This window comes from Trichosurus vulpecula, chromosome 6 (genome assembly GCF_011100635.1).
Source record: "Trichosurus vulpecula isolate mTriVul1 chromosome 6, mTriVul1.pri, whole genome shotgun sequence".
Classification (NCBI taxonomy): Eukaryota; Metazoa; Chordata; class Mammalia; order Diprotodontia; family Phalangeridae; genus Trichosurus; species Trichosurus vulpecula.
The window spans coordinates 258,645,814-258,668,695 of record NC_050578.1 but is presented as its reverse complement, the minus strand read 5'-3'; the positions used below and the strand labels follow the sequence as shown (position 1 = coordinate 258,668,695).

Sequence of the window (22,882 nt, the reverse complement as noted above, 5' to 3'; positions counted from 1 at the left end):
AACTTTTCAAGGAGTTAGTTGATTGACTAAATGTGTTAGACGGCTGAAGGGCACCGAGCCAAAACAGTCATAATTCATGTTTATGTAGTCTTTTATGGTTTATAAAGTGCTTTCTGAATGAGCGTCGTGTGAGGCGGACTGTGTTTCATTTTATCCCCATTTTATGGGTGAAGAAATAGAAGATGAAAAAAGAGACGCGACGGAAGATCATTCAGAGGTCATCAAGTTCCCCATTTACAGGCGAGGAAGTGGAGGCCCAGACAGGGTAAGTGACTTGCCCAAGGTTTCACAAGCAGTAAACGGCGGAGGTGGATCCACACACAACCCCTGTGAGTGAATCCAGGTTCAGAATTCTTCCCACTGCACCACACAGCACAGGAAGGGCTGGAGCTGTGCCTTGGGCCTGACCTTGTGGCTCCAAGTTCAGTGCTGTGGCCAGGACTTTTCTGAACCCCTTAACATGTCTTTCCCTTTCCCCACATCTGTGCCTTTACTGATACTCTTTCCTATTCTAGGAATGGCCTCCCTTCCCCTCGTCAGCTGTTGAATTCCTAACTGCCTTTTTTTAAAGCTCAAGCCTTCCCCAAGCCCTGTGACTTGGGATGACCTTCCCCTCTGGACTTCACACACCCCAGTGTCCCGCACTCCTCCAAAGCACCTGTTGTGCATCACTGGAGATTCAACTTCTCTCCAGAGTTGTATTTTATTCTCCTACTAGATTGCAAATTCCATGAAGTCAGGGACCCTGTCATCTAAATCTGGTACCTTGGTCACCCCAGTTCTTCATCACTATGCCCTCAATTAGGCTGAAGTGAGATGCCGTGGGTTTGGTAAGCCAAGAGGACAAATCTTAGCAAGTTTGCTAGAACTGCTGAAGAGATGGAAGGGGTCTCAAAGGCCAATCAGTCTGACCTGTGCCCCAACAGGAATCCAGGCTACAACACTCTCCACAGATGGTCACTCATTCAGCCTTCACCGACTACCTTCTGGGGCAGCCTGTTCAACTTGTGGATGGTGCTAAATGTTGGGATTTTTCATTTCCCATCAGGCTTACATCTGCCTCAGCCATTCTGCCCAAACAAGGGCCTCCTTCCACATGACAGATCTTCAAACACTTACAGACTGGGTATCCTTCCCCATCTTCTCTTTCCCAGGATAAACATCACAGAAAGCCTTTAAAATAGGTCCTATCCCTTGATCACCACCAGGGTTATAGCAGGCTCTGCTGTACTTCCATATAGCCCTAGTTCCTTCCACCAATATTAGATGGCTTTTGAGGTCCCTTCCAGTTCTCCCCTTATGATCCTGAAATTAGTGTGTGGCATAGTCTCCATACCCTTCCAACCTGTCTAGAGGCCTAAGTGATCGGGAGGATTGTTGGGCCCTTCACAGCAATAGGAAGATAGGAAAAGGGGGAGTATGGAGAGAAAGATGAGGTCAGTTTGGGACCTCCTACATCGTCTATTTAAGGAAAGGGCCTGGACTTTACCATTGTCTCCAGAAACTCACCTTCCTGCAAGATCAGATCAACTCAGAAACTCACAGCTCTTCAGTACCCCCCTCCTCATTCCTGAGGCCCTCCTCTCTCTTGGACTGGAGAAGGTAGAGGAGGAGAACTCCTTCCCAAATCTAGATTTAAGGAAGGATCTTCTCCCACTGAGGTCCAGGCCTTCATTGAGCCCCCACACAGGGATCCCTCTTCCCACCTTTTCAGCTTATTTTCACATCTGATCTTCCTTGGTACATTGTGAGCTCCTTCAGAGTAGACAGTGTCTTTTGTTCTTCTTTGTATCTCAAGCACTTAACACAGTGTCTGGTCATAGGAAGTGATTAATAAACGTTTCCTGACTTGACTGACATGTTGAATTTGTGATATCTAGCAGCGCTTCTTAAACTGTGGGTCGTGACAGTTTAAGAAGCACTGTAGGGGTCCTGAGCGGAAAAAATTTAAGAACACCTGATGTAGAGGACATCCTGTTCAAGATGTCTACTAGGCAGTTGGAGATGCTGGTCTGGAGGTTAGGGGCTAGAGAAGCAGATCTGAAAATAGTAAGCACAGAGATAACAACTGAATCCATTAGAATTGAAATGGTATAGAGGAAGAGGGCCCAAGATAAAACCATTCAGCCGGCAAATGTCCTTTCTAAATTGTGGTGCCGAGAACTGAACACAATTTTGCAGAAGTGGCCTTATAAGGGCAGAGGCCATGGGACTCATCCCCTCTGGGGTCCTGGACAGCATGCTTCTCTGAACGTTTACTGAGAGGATGTCAGCTTTTGGGGGCTGCCATGCTGCACTGAGCTCCCACCGCTCCAAAAGTCCAGGACTGTTTCTTGTTCATAAGAACCGGCTTCTAGCTTCCCTTTCCCCAACTTGTATTCGGGAAGGTGATGTTCTGAACCCAAGCGCAGGATTTTACATCGACCCCTGTTGGATTTCATCTTGGGAGATGGAGCCCAACGCTGGAGCTAGCCAAGGTGTTTTTGGATCGGGCTTTGTTCAGTTCAACTGGGCCCAGGAAGGATTTGGTCAGACTGAGAACACAGACTGCTTGTTTTTTACTTCACTCGCTTGCTCTGGCTTTTCAGAAGTATGTAAATCACATTTTATTTTCAAATATCCATAAGAGAAAGGCTGTATGCCTTATTTAAATAAATCATTCAGGTCAGATGCTTTTCTGGGAAAAAAAGAAAAAAGTTCTTAACCCCCGGGAAGAAAGAGAGTCCCTAATTAAAGGGCTCTTCAGATAAAAGAATAAAGAGCTTACAAGTTATAACTTACAAGAAGCTTCTCTGTTCCTTGAGTTTTTAATTCATGCTCAGGCCCCGACAAAGCAACATTTTAATCCATCTTTTTCACAAATCGAAGTGAGCTCATTTGAAGAGCAACAATATGGATCGGTCAGAAAAGCCTCGCTCTTATGACCACACGGCTGAGTCGGCTGTCTCCAGACTCCGGCGCTGAGGAACCTTTACCCGCGCTTCTCAGGGTAACAGGGAAGCGCACCGAGGGCGGCTGAACTCCAGGATTTCAACGTTAAATCGGGCGCCGGTCAGAATTTGAATCCTGGGTGACTGCTCTCTTCTGAGTTCGCTTCCTCCTGTGTGAAAGAGGGCGGCTCTTTGTTGACACGAGTTGTGTCCACGCCTGCGGTGTTTATAGAGGGGCTGAGGCGGACAGCACCCTTCGAGGTTTGCAAATGGCGTTATTTTAATTATCTCATTTGTTCTTATTCCGATTTTACAGATGAGGAAACCAAGAGGAGCTCAAGATCACCTAACTTGTAAATGTCTGTGGCAGGATTCGAACTCAAGTCCTCCTGCCTCTAAGTCCAGGGCTCTATCCCTTACTTCCTCTCATCTCCTTTACCAAAGGCAACCCTCCTTCATGCCCAAGAAAAACAGTTCAGCAAACACATGGGCTACAGAGGCTGCGTCTGGAAATGTACCCGTTCTGAGCCAGCGCTTCGCCACCTTCCTCGTGAAGAGCTGACGCTTGGCATCTGCGCTGGTCTAGTGCCTAGCGTCCTCTCCATCTCGCTTACTTTTCTGGGCAGCAGTCGGCACAGATCTCCACTTCCCTCAATTCCTCATATCCGTCGTGTTTTACTGCACAATACTAATCCGTCGCTTTCCTCTACCAGAGTTTTTCTGTGATTCCTCAAGTAAGGGCGGGACTTGGATTCCAGTCCTCTGCTACCACAGCTACCTTTGCCCTGGACGTTTCGGAATTACCTGGAGCCTTGTGTTTGTCTTTGAAATCACAGCCCTTCTGACAAGGTGTCCCATTTGCCAGGCTTCCCCAAATCCCCTAGACGTGGGCTATTACCCTCTTTTCTGTCTCTGCCAATATGCATCCTCCTCCCAGTTATGACTGAATGCAAGGATGGCTCACAGGTCCTCCTTAGGGAGGCAATCAACCAACAACCAATTAACTAACAAGAGTTTCTTAAGCGCCTAATATGTGTCCAGCACTGTGCTGGGTGCAAGAGGGCAAATACAAAGAACTAAGTGATGCCAGCTCTCAAGGAACTTAAATTCTAATGAGATGACAACAAATACAAATATAGGCATATCAAGGAGGGGTGGGGAGAGGGAAAGAGAGAGAGGGAGGGACGGAGAGAGGGAAAGGGGGGGAGAGAGAGAGAGAGAGAGAGAGAGAGAGAGAGAGAGAGAGAGAGAGAGAGAGAGATCTAATGAATACAAGGCAGTTAGGGAGGGAGGCTGCTAGTTGCGAAGGGATCAGGAAAGGCTTCATGTAGAAGCTGGAGCTGGAACCAAGCCTTGAAGGGAGGGATTCTATGAGGAGGAGCTGAGGAAGCAATGCATTCCAGGCATGGGGATGGAGAGAATAAAGGCATGTTAAGGGACAATGGGTCGCTATGGGTGAGGGACAGACAGAAGGCCATTTTGGTTGGAACACAGAGTATGGGAGAGGGATTTATGTGCAGTGAGCCTGGAAAGAGCTTGGGGCTGAGTTGTAAAGGGCTTTCACAGCTTTTTCTTTTATCCTAGAGATAAGAGCCACTGGAGTTTACTGAATATAAGAATAGCATGCTCAGATCCATGCTTAAGGAAAATCATTTTGGCAACAAAGAATCAGCCCTATTTGGCTTCAGTGCATGATAAAAACAGAAGCAACATCATCTGACAGAAGACATTTGGTCATTTTATGTTGGAGTGTGCAGGATAGCCTGAAAATAACTAAAGTTTATGCAGCTGAAGGGGAATGAAGAAAGAGGTAAAGGAAGACTATGAGGAGCTTCAGAAGACCCTCCAGATAAAATTAAAAAAAGGAACTTCAATGCAAAGTTAGGACTAGTGGAGGAAGGTGAGAAATATGTCAGAAAATATGGGTCAGGAGAGAAGTAGTATGAAGAAAATCAAAGACTTCCAGATACATAGACGCCTCATGCTTTTACACCACAAAAACCTTCAAGAAAAGACTTGTAGTTGTTGGACGTGAAGAGTAACAAATAACAACACAACGAATGAAAGTAATTATGTTTTAATAGACAGGAAAAGATTTGTTGTTGATGTGAAATGAATCAGCCACCCATGTATAGCTATTTGACTATCAGAGCAAAAATCAGTAGCAGTAAAAACTAGAAGAATGATGAAAAAAAAGATATGGCACACATGTGAAATAACTCAATCATGAATTACTTAAACAAGAACTGATCATGAAAAAATGGGCAATGAATAACAGAAATGACATAAACACCAATTTATAATAATTTATATATTAGTTTAATACAATTGTATTTGGATTAAACCAATTATGATAATTTTCTATACAAGTTTAACCAACGTAAATCAATTGCCACAACAAGGAAATCAAAAGAACTTAAATAACAGCTTATTAGTCAGCAGACACTTGAACTTCTTGTCAAGCACGGAGAGATGGCAGCCACACGCAACATCACTTTTCCTGGCAAAGATACCGGAGTGGTTTGCCACTCCCTTCTCCAGCTTATTTTACAGATGAGGAAACTGAGGCAAATGGGATCAAGTGACTTGCCTAGGGTCTCACTGCTAGTAAGTATTTGAGGCTGGATTTGAACACAGGAAGATGAGTTTTCCTGATTCCAAGCCCGGTGTCCCATCTACTGAACCATTTGGCTTCCCTTAGAATATAAACTCATTTGTAAAATACTGTGAAGAATGGTGATAGAGAATTGTGAACAGAATCTCTGCTCTGTAGTAGAAAGTAAAAGCAATCTAAAGAAAATTCAATAAGAAAACAAAGAAGCAAAGTTACCCTGAGGGCACATAGGGATGAAAATATTACAAAGAGAGGAAAAATGGAAAAGATCTGGTAAGATTTTTACCATCAAAGACAATGGAACCACCCAAAGCTGCCAGATTGGACCAAGTATATGTAGAGGTGATCTGTGTTGGAGACAATGCATCAATGAACACATCAAAAGATCAATTCACAAAACATCTGACAGAGGGGATGAGATAACAAAGACATGAAAAAACCTCAGCAAGAACATCAACAACTCCTGACTTTTATTCATACTTTCCCGTCTGGCTGGTTGTCATCCTTCATGCTTGAAGAAGAACAAAATGTCATCGCTACGTCGGGGTCCAGGTACAGCGCGTCTGACTATGGCTGATCAGACCAACAGGAGCTTGGCAGGCTCTGCCACAGGTCTGGCACAAATAGTCCATATGGTCATTTGGCATGGTGATGTCTCCTGTTTCTTCTGAGCTACTGCAATTCTGCTTTGCTCACAGAGTGCAGTGCTGTGTGATATAAAGGAAGGAGCACGGAGTCTGGAGGCAGAACTGGTCTCAAATTCCAGTTTGATTTTTGATGACCCATGTGACTTTGGGAGAAGTCACTTATGCTATCTGGGCATCAGTTAGTTTCTTTATCTGAAAAAAGAGGTAGTTGGAACAGATAATCTCTCAGGTCCATCTTGGCTCTAAAATTCTATGGTTCTGTGATTGATGGAGAAGAGCCCAATGTTTAAAATGCCTTAAAATAACTGAACAGTCAACATCTACAATATGCAAGGTGGCCTGAAGGATACAAAGAAATATAGAATTAGTTCTTTACTTCAGTGAGTTTACGTTCTGCAGGCAGTTAGGTGGCACAGTGGCGAGACATTCACAGTCCTGGAGTCAGGAGAACATGAGTTCAAATCCGGCCTCAGACACTTACTAGCTATGTGACCTGGGCAAGTCACTCAACCCTGACTGCCTCTCCCCCCAAAAACGAGTTTACATTCTAGCTGGCTAGTAAAGTAACAATATAAGATTTATTAGGGTTATTGTGAAAGGCCTCAAATGCCAGATGAGGGAACTTGGATTTTGTCCTATTTGCAATTCAGTGCCACTCAAAATTTTTGAGCAAAGGGGTGAAAGAATCAGAGCTGTATTTTAGGAAGACTAGCTGCAGCTGGCCTTGAAAAGCTCTGAGCACGAGTTCTAATCTCATCTCTGACCCTTAGTAGCCATGAGACCTAGGGAAAGTCATTTCACTTTCTAAGTTTTATCTGTAAACTGAATCTTCAGGGCTACTGCAAGGAAAGCCCTCTTCCTGTGAGGTCTTACATTCATGCAGATTAGAGAGGGCTGGAGAAAGGAAGCTTAGTTAGGAGGGAGGCTGTGGTGAGGAAGAGATGAATGTGAATGAAGACTCCACAATGCTTGGTCACTGATTCATTCTCTGATGTGGCAGAGGCAGAGAAGGAGAAGACAAACTATCGCAGTGGCACAAACTCCTGGGATGCCTCATAGGCCTAACCAAGGCAAGGGAATAAACATGTCCCTAGGCAGGAAGTTGGGAGTTACACCATGGCTCCATAATGACTCAACAGAACCAGCCCACGTTACTGTAGATTGTAGTTTTAGTCATGTCGGATTCTTCATGGCCCCATTTGGGTTTGGTTTTTTGTTTTTTTTTTTTGGCAAAGCTACTGGAGTGGTTTGCCATTTCCTTTTCCAGCTCATTTCACAGATGAGGAAACTGAGGCAAACTTGCCCAGGGTCACACAGCTAGTGAGTGTCTGAGGCCAGCTTTGAACTCAGGAAGATGAGTCTTCCTTCCTCTGCGCCTGGCACTCTATCTTCTGTGCCATCTAGCTGCCCTGAACTAAATGCTGAGCCCTGTTAAAGCCACTGGCCTCATTTCTCCAATGTTAAGAACAGTCGCAACTTAGGAAGTCAAATGTCCTATTAGACTCAGAAATGAATCAGCCACCCATGTATAGCTATTTGACTATCAGAGCAAAAATCAGTAGCAGTAAAAACTAGAAGAATGATGAAAAAAAAGATATGGCAGAAAAGATGGCCTTTGTTCCCTTGGAGTTATTCCAAAAGTTGGCTCATATCATTGCTTAGAAAAGAGCTTCCATCCTACACCAGGTCAGAACGTAATTATCACTTTCTCTTTTTCATTTCCATCTAGGAAGAGATATGGGTCAATAAAGATATTGATATGGGTCAATGCCAAAATACAACCCAATCCAACAGAAAGTCATCATCTGATCGGCTGTTTCTGCATACTCACTATGCATAAATGGGGCTAACTCAGGGAAGAGCACAGCGTGGGGAAAATACCAGAGAAGATGGGAGGGTGATGGGTGGGGGAAGAGAAAATAAAAAGCCAATCAAGCAGAGAAGAAAGGAGAAAGAATCCCAGAGATTATCTGAAAACAAATTAGCACCCTCCAAAGTCAGATCTTTATGCCAAGAAGACATAGGATCCTCCAAAGAGATCTAAGAAGAATTTTAAACTTGCATAAGACATTTTGGGTACAAGTGGCTCTCACTTTTTCTAGATTAGAATAAGAGAAGGAAGACCCTTACAAAGCAGGCTGAGAAAATGTTCCTGACACTAGGCCACTAAGCAGAGTTTCTAGAGCAATGCAAGCAGGGATTGGAGATAGATAATCTGAATTAGAGTCATGGCTCTGCCACTTATGACCTGTGTAATAACACAGTAGTACTTGGGAAAGTTGCTTACCTTTTATGGGCCTCAATTTCTTTATCTATATAAGGGTGGAGTTCCACTCTTACCCCAATTGAAGTCATCCGAGAAGACCAGGAAACCTCTATTGATTCATTCCATCCATCAAAAGTGTAAACTAGGTGTGAATAAGACAATCAATTTAAGAGGACTATTAAGGTTTAGCCATTGGATGAAAGGCCACACAGAAAAATTCTTGTGATTGGTTGAGAAGATTAAGTCATACCTCTTAGGTTATCGTAAGTAAAAACGGCAAACCAATTCAGAGTCCATCCGGAGTCAGTTAAGCAAGTGGTTTAGTGGTGACAGACTCCAGTTCTGAGATCCTGGTTCCCAAATTAGAGCCAAGCTCTTGAGAGGGAACTGCTCTTGGGAAACAGGGTAGGCCATACAGAGGGGGCAGAGGGCATGCAAAAGGAGAACAGGGAAGAAAGAAACTTTGAAGAAAGACTTAAGGAAAGGCCAACAGGCCAAATTAAGTATAAAGCAGGGAACATATGAAAAAGGAGCAATACTTAGAGATTCGAGAAAAGTGGTCATGTTTAGCTTCAGCTTTTCCAAACCCATTAAATTATCAAAATGCTTTTTCCACACTAAATACATTCCTACATTTAGCCTGGCACACAAAGACTTCCACAATCTGGTTCCTTTCTATCTCCTCTCCTATCTCTCCCTCCATCCCTCCCTTCCTCAGCTCCTGCCAAACTCACCTGGTCCTCTGCCTCCAAATATTAGTTCGTGTCATTTCTCCTACTTACGCAAACCCTAGTTTCATGACCCAGGTCACACCTACCTTGTCCCTGATGATCCCACTTAAAAATGATCTTTCTCCTCTGATTTTTTAGAATCCTAACTTTCTGCATCATTCACCTGGCATCTATCGCTTACTGCCTCTCAACGATTGTACCCCATTTTTAACTGTATGCTTCTTGATGGCCGGGACCCTACCTCATACATAGCTTTCATATGTGACTTCTTCGAAACTATTCCATAGGTGTTATAAGCATAACATAAAGCTTATTTTTCTATATGCCATAAACATTTTAGACACAGATACCTTCACAGACTGGAAGCATTCCAACAAATCTGGTCATGAGGTAAACATCTCTTTATTTGATTGTCTACTCCAATCCGACCAATTCCTCGCTATTACAGGATCATAGGAATTCAGATGTCATCGAGTACAAGCTGTACCTGGAACCTAAGTCCTGCTCCCAGCCCCATGCCACCTGCCACATCTGAGAAAGGACAGGGTCTCCACCTCTGTTCAGCTCAGCTCCAAGGGTCGGGAAAGCACTACTTTGGGCTGAGGTGAAAGCCTAGAGTTCTCATGGGTTCTAGATCTAGAACCACCCAGAGGAAGACTTGAAAACCTTTTCCCCAAGACCACAGTGGTGCCCTTCTCTTTAAGCCCTATTCTGTAAAAGTCACCAGCATTTCCATAGAACTTGAGAACCACTCTACAGAGGTTACCTCACTGGACCCTTGCAGCAGCCTATGAAGTAGCTGCCAGCATCATCTTCACTCACAGATGAGGACACTGAGGACAAAAGGGTTTAAATGACTTGCTGGTAAGTGTCTGAGACAGGATTAGAACTCAGTCTTCCTCTGTCTTCAGTCTTTCGTGCTAGCTATTATAGCCCCTATATGTACAAGGGATGCATTATTAAAAATACATTCCTAATTCCTTCAGTCACTCATTTTCAAACCACCTCACTGTTCCCCAAGAATGCCACCCTTACTCCCACTTCTGCTTAGGCTCTTTCCCTGCTCAGAACTGCCTGTCTTCCTTTCCACTAACGCAAATCTCCTCTACCTCCCAAGGCCCGTATCATTCTGGTCCATGCCGGGGGTCTCTTTCCTTCTTGACCTTCCTAGGGAGGCCAGACTCTGTGCCACATATGTGGGCATTAATTGCCCTGTGTATTACACTCCCTCTAACTGCTTCAGTCCCTCAAAAAGCTTCTAAGTTCCCCAACGGTAGGGAGACCTGGAGTTCTTCGTTAGTATAGTTAAGCACAGACTGAATAGATATGCTGAAGTAAACTCTACTGTGAAATCTGATGTGTGTTCTCACAAAGACATTCCCCAATAAACATTAGAAATGAGACTCTGAACCCTAGTATGATCAGGCTTTGTCTACATTGGACAGTCTGACTGTCACCCAAAGTGTCACTGCCATCTAACAGTGGGAAGCATGGGGAAAGCTGAAGGAGATGGTGCCATCTGGTCAAGCCTTTGGTGGGCTACTCCTGAATCCTTGTTGTTGGAGTTACTCATCTTGTCCTGCACCATCACCCGGCCTTGGAAGAGGGGAGGCAGTATCATATGTGCCGGTTTGGTGCACTTGGAAAGCATGATAACCCCATCCAGACTCTGACTCCAGCACATGATGACTGATCCAGAATCTGACCCCAGCATGTGGTGACTGATCCAGAATGTGACTCTAGTGTGCAGTGACAGGTCTGGACTCTGACCTCCATATGGTGACCAATCCAGAATCTGGCCCTGGTGTGCAGTGACCAATCCAGAATCTGGCCCCGGCACATGGTGACTGATCCAGAATGTGACTCTGGTGTGCAGTGATCAATCCAGAATCTAATCCTGGCACACGGTGACTGATCCAGAATCTGACCTTGGTGTGCACTGGCTGATCTAGCATCCAACAGCATCTGTAGGCCTCTTTCTCCCCAGAGGATGGCAATGTGCTCTATTAACTATGTACTGAGGCCATCACAGGTTCTATAGACACTCAGAGTGGAGCGACTTGGTAGTAATCTTTCCTTTCAAATACTGTTGTCTTTGTGAACATGATTCTATTTTGCTTAGCAGCAGTTCATGTAAATTTCTCTGGATTCCTTATTTTTGCCTTTCTTACAACATGACATTTATGTATGAGAGTTTGTTAACCATTCCCCAAATGGCAGACACCTGTTTCTTCCCAGCTCTTTGCTCCTGCTGTTCCCACCTTCTCCAGGAGGCCTTTCCTGGACCCTGTGACCTTCCCTTTACGTGATGTCCATCTTGTGTGATGTAGTTGTCTCTCTCATTGCATTGAGACTTCCTGGAGCTCAGGACAGTGTTTTTGCCTTTATTTTTATCCCCAGCCCATAGTGCTCCGCTTGGCATAGTATAAGTGCTTGGCATAGTAACAAATGCTTATTAGCTGGCTGACATACCTCAGGGAGTGCCACTATGAATATTTTGGTATCTCTTGGCCCATAAATGCTTTTTGAGAATGATAAGGAAAAGGCCTGTGTCTTCTTAGGTCCATATAGTGGGTATTTGAGGAAAGTTAGATGTTATTTCCAAAGGTCCCTTTTGATCCACTGCATCTGTGAATGTTGCTTGCTACATCACTCAGCTGCCTTGATGCCAGATGAGAACTTTCAGAACTAATTTTTAAGATCTGGGCAATTGGAAAGGAAAAAGGGCAGTGAAGCCATGGTTGCAGCAGCTGACTTCAAAGAATCTATGGGGTCAAGGCAACAGCAGCCAACTGGGTGCGACTAGCGGCTCCCTAGAGCCACAGCCAAAGAAAGAAGATGGAGGGCAGGAAATCAAGGGGATTCCCCAAAGGAATCTGAACCACACCCAGTCCCCTCATCATGACAAAAAATCTCAAAGATCTCAAATGGGCTCAGCTGGAACTCCAGGGAGCCCTCTCCTACCAAATGGGGGATCCTCACTCCAACTCTAGGTGTTCCCCAAAGCCAGGCCTACGGTGCCTCCAAGGCAAATGTGTGCTCTTCCCCAGTCATAGCCTGTGCATTCCTAGGTGAACAAACAATGGAGCAGCAAACAGCTCCTGGAGGGCTTTCCCCTGCTGCCTGGTGGCAGAGGAGAGCAGCTGTCACCCAGGTAAGCTGGGGATTCCACCTCCAGGGAGCTGTTAAAGTTTGTAACAGACCTCACTTACTGCCCAGAATGAATGGTGGTCTTGACCTGTGAACTTCAAGACCCCCGCACAAGCTGAGCTGGATGAAAATTGAGCAAACCTACATTTGATCCTCAAGCACATACCAAGTACCCAGAAATGTCCAAGACACCAGGTATGGTGGGTGCCATGGCAAGGGGGTATATACAGAAACGAGGAAGACACTATCCTGCCTGAGCAGAGCCGGCAGTCTAGGAGAAGAGGCCCACCATGTATTGTCTAATAACTGCCATACAGGGTATGTGCTAATGAATAGGAAGAAGGGAAGTGAGGACAGATCATTTCCAACACAAAATATATACAAGGTCATTTTAAAAGTAGACCCTAGGCAGCTGAAGGCATCAAGAAAGGCTTGGGTTCAAATCCTGCCTCAGACACTTGCTGGCAAGTGGCTTAACCTCCCAAGGCTTCAGTTTCCCTAAGTGTAAAAGAGAGAAATTCGCCTCAGGTTGTCTGAGGCTCCAGGGAGATCATGCATATAAAATGCTATACACATGCCGTGATTATGTAATCAGCTGCATCTTTTATGATGGTCTTTCAGGGTTTGGGGAAGAGGGACAGGGACTTTTTGCTGTGAGAGGAGGAAAACAGGGCTGAGGGCACCACCTCGATTTCCTGACCTCCCTTAGTCCAGTCTCTATCTGCTCCCCTCTCCCTGTCACTAAGGCCTAGAAGGCGGTTTTCTGGCCTGGATGCTGTCAGGAGGGATGATTGGAGTGAAAAGCGGAACTGAAGAATGGTGTAAGTATTTATCCCTAGTCCCTGCTAAGGCTCAGAGCAACCTGAACTGTGGGAAGGAAAGTAAAAGGAATTTATTTGCCCTGACATAAGCAGTAATAAGAACTAGGGCCTTCTCTGGGCTGGTAGTGGTGAGAACAAGCCACTCTTTGGCATGTCAGCTGGATGTGATGAGGCCTCTTTAACAAAGATGTTGGGAAGAATGTGTTGATTATTCCCTCAGACTTGCTAGTGTAGGAAGTCTGAAGAGAAAGGTGATAAACCTCCCCAAGAAAGAACCCCAGGCCTCGCTCCTAGCTAGGTGGGGGCAAGTGAATTCCTTTTACCATCACCCCAGCGGAACGTAGGCCTTTCGTGCATGTAGCAGAACAGGAGAATCTATAACTTCCTCTGAGTCTTTCTGGGGCTGGAGATAAGTCACCAATTCAGCTCTCACTGAGACATCTAGAAACCAGAATCTAGTAAAGGCAAATCACCACCTCCAACAACTCTTTAGAACGCTCAGAGTCTCAAAGAGGCACTTAACAACCCTGAAGATGTCTGAAGGCTGAAGGGTGGAAACTGAGTTGGTGCCCTTTGACCTTTGCCCCAAGTATCCACAAAACCCTCTGTCCACTTAGCCTTTTCCATGTCAAGCATCTTCAAACTCCTTCCTTGAAAAAAGTATCCATGATACACAGGTGAGAATCTTCAGAATAAGCTACTAGCTTTGACTCCTTTATTTTCTTAATGCTGAGCCACATACTTTTGGCTTGAACACACCTTTGACTGAAATCACAAAGTATCCAAGACGATTTGGCAAATCACAATATAAAAAACATTTTTAAACTTTAAAATAAGCAGCGGCCAAAGTGTAGTCTGAGTAATTGCATATAAGCAGAGTTTAGCGTCATCCTGAGCCTTTCTTTGTGCCCGTTGTCTTCCACCATGCCTAGAATACGCTCTATCATTATGTATATACTTATATGGATACACATTTTCTCTCCTGATATCCCAAAGGCAACTCGAGCCTGGGAGAGTTTTCATTTTTGTCTATATCCTTTAGGTAATAGTGTTTGACACCTAGTTTGGCACTTAATAAATGTCTGAATGCTTGATCTTATGACTGAGCAGAGGAGGGGGATCCCGAAGAGTCAATCAACAATGATTTATCCAATACTCATTTATTATGCACCTGTTGGGCTAAATGCTTTGGGAAATGTAAGGTTTAGATATGACATTATCTCCACTCTCATAGACTTGAAAATCTTATGTGGAGATCTGACAGAAATGGGAAATAAATGTGATGCTCAACCTCACAGAACAGGTGAGACCAAAAACCAAGTGCATTTTCAGTGCAATGACCAATGCATTTTCAGACTTTGACCCCACTGAGAAAAGAAACACAGCAAAACACAAGCAAAACCAGCATCTTTCATTGGCCCCCACTTTTGAACTCTTAAGAAGCTTTAGTCTTGCAGCAGATAGGGACAGGCTTGTAACTAGTATTCCTGGGATTACAGAAGTATGAAAAGCCGGTGGCTCAGACTATGTAGAAATGACACATGGACCACTGTACATGTGAGACTGAATCAGAAACCTGGGTTGAGCGATTTCTGCCAACAGGCCGCTTCCTTCTTCTGATCTCCACAGTCAGCTTTATGCTGCAGAGCTGTGCTTTTCCTTGGGTTTCCTCCTCCAAGTAAGTTCGTTTCTTTCTGAGAGCTAACACCTTCATATCAGGTGTTCCTGGCAAAGGCCACATCCAGGAAAACAGTGGTAGCATCTCCTCCACAGAGAGGCCTGGGATCAGCAGGCCTAAGTGGGAACGTATTAAGCTGGCAACTCTTTTTTCAGGACCCTGGCACTCCTGAAGTGTCAACAGATTCTGGCTCAGAGTTCAGAACGAACATATTTGTGATTGAAAGATGTTTGGAAAGCTTCTCCAAAGAGTAAAAACGTAAAAACGTTTTGACCGTGGAGGTCTGGCTCACCTCGCTACGAATGCTGCATCTGGTCCCAAGGAATTCCTGGGTTGTCTGATTAAGAAGCATCACAATAAATATTGAGCATGTAATTCAAGACAGCTGACAGCACGGGGGAAAGGAAGAACTCGGAGTAAATCCCTCTCAGCAGCTGGATGGATCACTGGCAGCAGATCTGTCTGACTGGGGCTAGCACATTAACGATAAAGGAACTCACATCTGCTCGGAGGCTGAAAGCTACACAGTGAGCGCTTACGGAGCGCCTTGCAAACCGAATCTTACTGGATCCTCACGGCAACCCCTGGAGGGAGGTGCTGCTATTCTTCCCCCTTTGCAGATGAGGAAACTGAGGCAGAGGTGAAGTGACTCGTCCAGAGTCACAAAGTTAGGACGTATCTAAGGTCAGACCTGAACTCAGATCTTCCTGAGCTCCGCCACCCTATCTGGTAGATGAGTTGGGTGTTACACTAGAAAGAGCCCTGGGCTAGGCACATGAGCTCTAGTCCAAGCCGCGTCACTTACTAGGTCGGCTCCGGCAAATCCCTTAGAGTAGCTAGTCTTCACTTTGTTTGTCTGTAAAATGGGTAATACTGCCTTGCTTCCCAGAGTAGTCCAAGGAACTAAATGAGATCATACATAGGAAAGTTTTCATTTTGAAAGCCGCATATTGTGTAAAGAGGTAATAGGAGAGACAGTGTGGTGTAATGGGGCCAGGCCTAGATTTGGAGCCTGAGGCCTTCTCTACATCCCAGCTTACAAAATGTGGGGGCTGAGCCAAAGTCTGGTTCCCTTTCCAGCTCTAAATCTATGATCCTATTTCTACAAAGTTGGGGGGCTGGGGTCTTTTTGTTTTATTTAAAGCTGGAGGACTTTTGTGACTCACGCAGCAGATGCTCCATAAATACATGTGAATGAATGACTTGGGAAGAATGAATTGACCATGGCCAACAGGTGCATAAGAAAAGACTTATGTCCAAAGCCAACATGTCTTATAGTACGTTCACCTATTCTAGGGTCTTGTGCTGAAATATCTGGCTCTATTTCTGACAAGGAGCCACTAGAGAAGATGGTTTCACAAGCTCCCTCTAAATGAATTTCCAATGAAGGACCTTTCCCGATATTTGTTTACTTCAGAGTTTGTTCTTGAGGTCAGCTCAAAAGCATGGTCATACGTGTGCAGGTACTCCTGTTTTCCCTGCTTTAAAGTGCATTTATACATCTTTTATCCCAGAACTTAAGGTGGTTTGCAAATCCTGACTTTATTCTCTTCATACCACCTCTATAAGGTAGATATCAATCCTATTCCACTGAAGGGAATCATGAAATTCAGCAGTTAGTGAATTAACCCATAAGGCTATTTAGTGGCTTGGTCTGGGAAAGAATTTTATTGACACCCTTTATCACCACATCTCAAAAGAGATGGGAAATAGCCAACGAATAATAATATGTGCTGTGCTATTCATAGCTACACAAAAGTGCTTTTCGGCTTCAGATTTCTATGAACAAGTTTGAGAAGACTTACCTCCATTCTTGCCCACAGTTCGGAAGCATCTCCAGAAAGCCCGTAAGAAGGATGCCCTGTTATGGGGGGTGGCCTGGATGAAGCTAAACTCTCGGAAGAGAATATGCGTCCCCTGACACACGCTGTTAAAGCTGCAAAGATAAAAATCAAGAGGTCACTGTTTGATGGTTCTTCCAGAAGGCGGGAAATAGAATGGAAAACAGAGGCCACTCAGAAGAGTTGCCAAGAAATGAGGGAAGTGGCCCATTTGCCTCACATTTCTAAGATGCAGCCCCACTTGGGTCTATCCCCTGGCTCACCAGAGCGAAATCTATGTGCATAAGCACCTCCCTCTAACAAACTCTGGAATCCCTCTTGTCTTAGCCCCCCACCTCCACCTCAGGAAGTTCTAACCAGTCACTAGAGAGTTTTATAGAGAGAGAAAATGACCCATCCTTAACTGGATGATACTGGCAGTTGTCTATTTTTGGAGAATACCTCTCTCTCTACCTCATCAGGATTTACATTTCCTTAAATATATTCTCTGGGTTCTTCCCCAATGTATACCAGCTGCCACAAGAAAAACACAGTTACTTACAGGTGACATCTATAGATCTGGCCTTTTCAGTTTGGAGTGTGGAGCAATAGGGGATCTGTCATATACCCTGACAACAAGCCCGGGAAGAATACCTCCCATCTGTCTAAAGGACAGACAAATGATTCCATGAGGAGATTGGTGGAGAGAAATGAGGATCTATGGTAAAGGAAGGGGTAAAAAGTGGCCCCTAAAATGAGAGGATGAGGCAAAGCCCAAGGGCTCAAGTGAGTCATTACTTAAGTTGGGCCCCAGGAAGGGAGGAAAATATGCTGTAGTCTTTGGGTTGTCTTGCCAAAGTGGGGGAAAAGGCTGGGAAGCACTGGAGCTATCTCAAAATGGAAATTCCACTAGAAAGCAGGCAATAATAACCCAGGAATGAATATGATCAAGAACAAGATCCAGGCTCCAGAAAATTCTTAAGCTCATTGGCAAAGTCCAGGTAGAGGACATGTTTATCTTTAGGCTGAAGATAGTTACCAATGGAGCAATGGGGAATGCTCCTTGGGTCAGGGATTTAGAGCTGGAAGGAGCTTAGTCCAGAACCCTTCTTTTTCTGACCAGGAAACTGAGGCCCAGAGAAAGGCAGTAACTTTGGAGCAGCAGCCACACAAAGAGTGAGGAGCAATCAAAGCTGGGTCCTCTACCTTCAGATCCACTTCCTGTCCAACTATACCACAGCTGCCACCAGTCTGGGGCATGAATTCCAAATGGCAGTTCCAACCTGACCTGAAGAACTAGGAGAGACTCTGCTGGACATCTCTTGTTCCCTTCAGACTGAACCACATGAAAGATGTCCATTCTTCTGTTTAAAAGAGAAGACAAAGACTGTCCTTCATGCGGAGGATAGGAACTGGGCCAGGATTGTGTCAGCGTCGAGGCTCAGATTTGGAACGATCTTGTGAATGCTATGTGAGCTCCACAAACACAATCACAGCTAACTATACTGTGTTCAAAAGCAGCTGCAAGCTATTCTTCTCCCATGGAAAACTGGCAGAGAACTATAATTCGATGACAACGTGAAGCAAACGGAAGGTCAATAGGTGAAGGCCAAGAAGTAAGTCAGAAAAAGGATTTAAAGAAAAAAACAATAGGAACAAAGATGCAGCTCCATGCAGTGTGGATCAATACTACTGTCTTAAGAAAAGGAGAATGGACTTTAGTATTCTGCAGCCTGGTGTCATAGGCCCAAACCCTCTTTGGGATCCATCCTTCATTACCCACCATTGAGGGCAGTCTATAGTCTATAGCATCTCTTAGATATCAAGTTGGTTGGTGAGTTCCCATGCATCCCTCTGGTCTCTTTTAAACAACTCTTGTTTCTTGCTCATTGGAATTATTTCTCTTTATGTCTTCAGAATTACATTTCTAAAAGCTTCCCATCCCTTCTGTACAATTTATATGGGCTCCTCCCTAGTTGTTGGAACTAAAAATACTGGAGATGTCGACAATAGCAATCTTACAACTTTCTTTCAAGGCTAGGCGATGTTGAATCGTAGGTGTGATTGAGTACCAAACAGACTTTTCACCCAACTAAGTTACACGTTTACACAGTCATACAGTTTGTATTACATCCATCGAGCAATATTTATTCAACTTTTCTATGTACATATGTGCCACACACTGCCCAGCTTTTCAATAAACTCTTCTCCCTAAATAACTGGTTAATAATAATAGCAGATCACGTTAAAACAGCTCATCCATCACCTGCTCTTTCCTCAAGTTGTGGTGAGGCAGGTGATGCCTATTTTACAGATGCTGAAACTGAAGTTTGGGGCGTGTAAGCGATTTGGCCACCACGATTCAGCCAGCACTCACGTCCAGGACACTCTACTCTACTGTCCTGCCTCTGACAGACACTGTGGGAAGCTGCTGTCACCCTCATGGGCCCCGGTGGGCACATTTTTCCAAATTCAAGTTTTGCAGCCACAGTCAAACTCCACAAGTTCTCATAATTCTTCAGGCTTTTTTTCCTTCCTTTATGGGTAGGTTGACAGTCGGAATGCTGAACTACAGATTAATGTCATATGGGAGAAATTCAACAAATCTCCAGAGGGGCTCCCTGTTCACAAGAGAGTTGGAGACACCAAAACTTGTGTTTCTTTGTGATTTATGTTTTAATTCATTACTTAATATATTAATTTAAAAGTTCAGCTTTGAAGGTGACAGCCTTTTAAAGTTAATTTTGAAAAGGAATTAAAATAAAAGCTCACTAATTCTGTTTTGTCATGTTAGTAAATAAATATTTATTAAGTATGTACTATGTTCCAGGCACTGTTCTGAGCACTAGGGACATAAAAAGAGGCAGAACACAAACAAAGTGCACGGGAAAAATAGGGAATAATTAAAAGAGAAAGGGCAGCGGAATTAGGAGGGACTGAGAAAGGCTTCCTCTAGAAGATGGGATCTTATTTGGGACTCGAAGGAAGCCAGGGAAGCCAGAGATGGGAAGGCAGAGATTTCTAGACATGAAGAACCGCAAAAGAAAATGCCCAGAGGGAAGAAGTGGAGGAACAGAAAGGAGGCTAGGGTCAGGGAGTAAGGTGGGACAAAGGGTTCTATTACAAAGGGCTTTGAACACCAAACAGAATTTTGTGTTTGATTCCGGAGGTGATAGGGAGCCATTAGAGGTTATTGAGTAGGGAAGTGACATGATTAGACCTGTGCTTTAGGAAAATGACTCTGACAGCTAAATGGAGGATGGATTGAAGTGGAGAGAGATAGAGGCAGGCAGACCTACCAGTAGGCTATTAAAATAGCCCAGGTGTGAGGTGACCAGGGCCTGTACTGTAGAGCAGTGGTGGGGTCAGAGGAGAGAAAGGGGTACATTTGAGCAATGTTGTAAAGGTAAAACTGGCAGGCCTTGGCAACAGCTCGGATGTGGGGGGTGAGAGATAGTGAGGGCTCCTGTATGACTGCTAGGTTGTGAACCTAAGGGACTGGGAGGGAAGTCAGTGGGGGTGGGAGTGGGGGTTTGGAGGAAAGAGAATTACTTTAGTTTTGGACATGTTGGGTTTAAAATGTCTACTGGACATCCAGTTTGAGAAAGACAATTGGAAATGTGAGATTGCAGATCAGCTAAGAGGCTGGGGCAGGTGAAGGAGATCTGAGCATAATTAGCATAAGGATGGTAATTAAATCCATATGCTCTCCTGGGATCAACAAGTGAAGTAGCACAGAAGAAGAAAGGAAGAGGGTCCAGGACATGAGACACCTGTGGTTAGAGGATCCCGCAAAGGATACTGAGAAGGAGTAGTCTGATAGGTAGGAGGAAAACCTGGGGACAACGGTATCCTGAAAACCTAGCAAGGGCGAGAAGGTGATCAGCAATGTCACAGGCTTCAGAAAGGTTGAAGACAATGAGGACCAAGAAAAGGCCATTGGACTGGACAAACCCAATCGCTAGTAACTTTGCAGAAATTATAAGGTTGGAAGCCAGATCTTAAGAGGCCAGGAAATGAGTGAGAAGAAAGGCACCTACTGTAGATAGTCTTTTTTTTTTTGAGGCAATCAGGGTTAAGTGACTTGTCCTGGGTCACACAGGCCAAATTTGAACTCAGGTCCTCTTGGCTCTGGTGCTCTAACCACTGCACCACCTAGCTGCCCCATTGTTAGTCTTTTCAAAGAATTTGGCCACAAAGGGCAGAAGAGATATGGGGTGATAGTAAGCAGAGATAGAAGTAATCAAGGGAGGGTTTCTTGGAGGATGGGGGAGACATAGGTATGTTTATAGGCATTGAGGAAGGAACCAGAAGAGAGGAAGAGATTGAGGATAAGTAATAGAGTGACGATGATTGAAGGAGCAATCTGCTGGAAGAGACAGGATGGAATGGGATCAATTGTGGAGGTGGGAGGGTAGACCTTGCTAAGGAGGAAGACAGGGTAAAGGAGGAGATAGTGGCAGGAGGTATATAAGTGATATGATATGAGGAATTGGGGAGAAGAAAGAGCTCATGGCAAACGGCTTCAATTTTTTATGTAAAATATAAGGCCAGGTTCTCAGCTGAGGTGGGGGGAAGGGGAGCCATGGAAAGTTTAAGGAAGGATGAAAAGGTTTGGAAGAGCTGCTGTGGACAGCGAGAGAGTAAGTGGATAAGGGAAGTATGGTAGAACTGCCTAGAGGCAGTGAGAGCCCAGTTGAGGTCATGTACCATGAATTTGTAGTGAACCCTGTTAGAATGGCTGCATGACTTTCTCCACCTACTTTTAGCCGCACACATGTAGGAGAGAAGGCAGAAGATGGTGGGAGTGATCCAAGGCTGAGGCTTGGAAATGTGCATGATAAGAGGGCCCAGGACTCAAGAGAACAGAACAATGTAGAGTTGAACTGGTTCACCAAGAGGTCAAGATAGGGGAAAGAGGAGAGAGTAGTGGGTGTAGGGAAGATGGCCTAGGAGAGGATTAAGAGGTTAAGGGTTTGGAGGCCATAGTATAGATGAAAAATATAATTTGATAAGAAAAGGCAGAAGGAAAGATGGAAGGCCAGTAGAATGTGGTCAGAAAGGGGGATTTAGGAATTCTTTTCTTTTTAATTTTTTTTTATTTTTAGTTTACAACACTCAGTTCTACATAATTTTGAGTTCCAGATTTTCTTCCCTCCCTCCCCACCTCCTTCCCCAAGATGGCATGGAATCCCATATAACTTCCACGTATAACTTCGCATTGAATTAATTTACACACTAGTCAAGTTATGGAGAAGAATTATGACCAATGAAATGAATCATGAGAAAGAAGAAACAGGACCAAAAAAAAAAACCCAACCCAAAAACAAAAACAAAAGAGAGAGAAAGAAAAAAAAAAGGGGGGGGGAAGGCTAGCATGAAGTATGCCTCAATCTGCATTCATACTTCATAGTTCTTTCTCTGGATGTAGATAGCATTCTCCATTGTGAGTCCTTTGGAGTTGTCTTTGTACCTTGTGTTGCTGAGACGAGCAAAGTCTGTCAGGGTTAGTCCTCACAGAATCCATATATCTGTGGTTGCGTATAGTGTTCTCCTGGCTCTGCTCCGCTCACTCAGCATTATGTCGTGTAGGTTTTTCCAGGTTGTTATGAAGTCTGTATCATCCCCATTTCTTATGGCACAATAGTATTCCATTACCTTCATATACCACAGCTTGTTCAGTCACTCCCCAATTGATGGGCATCCCTTTGATTTCCAATTCTTTGCTACCACAAAAAGAGCCGCTATAAATATTTTTGTACATATGGGTCCTTTTCCTGCTTGTGTGATCTCTTTGGGATACAACCCTAGAAGTGGTATTGCTGGGTCAAAGGGTATGAACATTTTTATAGCCCTTAGGGCATAGTTCCAAATTGCTCTCCAAAATGGCTGGATCAGTTCACAACTCCACCAGCAATGTAACAATGTTCCAATTTTCCCACATCTTCTCCAGCATTTATCATTTTCCTGTTTTGTTATTTTAGCCAATCTGACAGGAGAGATGTGGTATCTAAGAGTTGTTTTGATTTGCATTTCTCTAATCAGTAGTGATCCAGAGCATTTTTTCATATGCCTATAGGTAGCTTTAATTTCTTCCTCTGGAAACTGCCTGTTCATATCCTTTGACCATTTCTCAATTGGGGAATGACTTGTATTCCTATATATTTCGCTCAGTTCCCTGTATATTTTAGAAATGAGGCCTGTATCAGAGATACTAGTTGTAAA

At 44.3% G+C, this 22,882-nt stretch overlaps 1 protein-coding gene across 2 annotated transcripts in view; it reads right to left on the bottom strand.

Moving 5' to 3' along the window:
* Positions 1-22,882, bottom strand: part of C6H11orf49 (chromosome 6 C11orf49 homolog) — a 182,132-nt gene that overhangs the window by 64,443 nt on the left and 94,807 nt on the right. For both annotated transcript variants that reach the window (XM_036764052.1, XM_036764053.1), the window contains exon 3: positions 16,643-16,773. In XM_036764052.1, the coding sequence (XP_036619947.1) occupies positions 16,643-16,773 (131 nt within the window). The remainder of the gene's footprint in view (positions 1-16,642; positions 16,774-22,882) is intronic.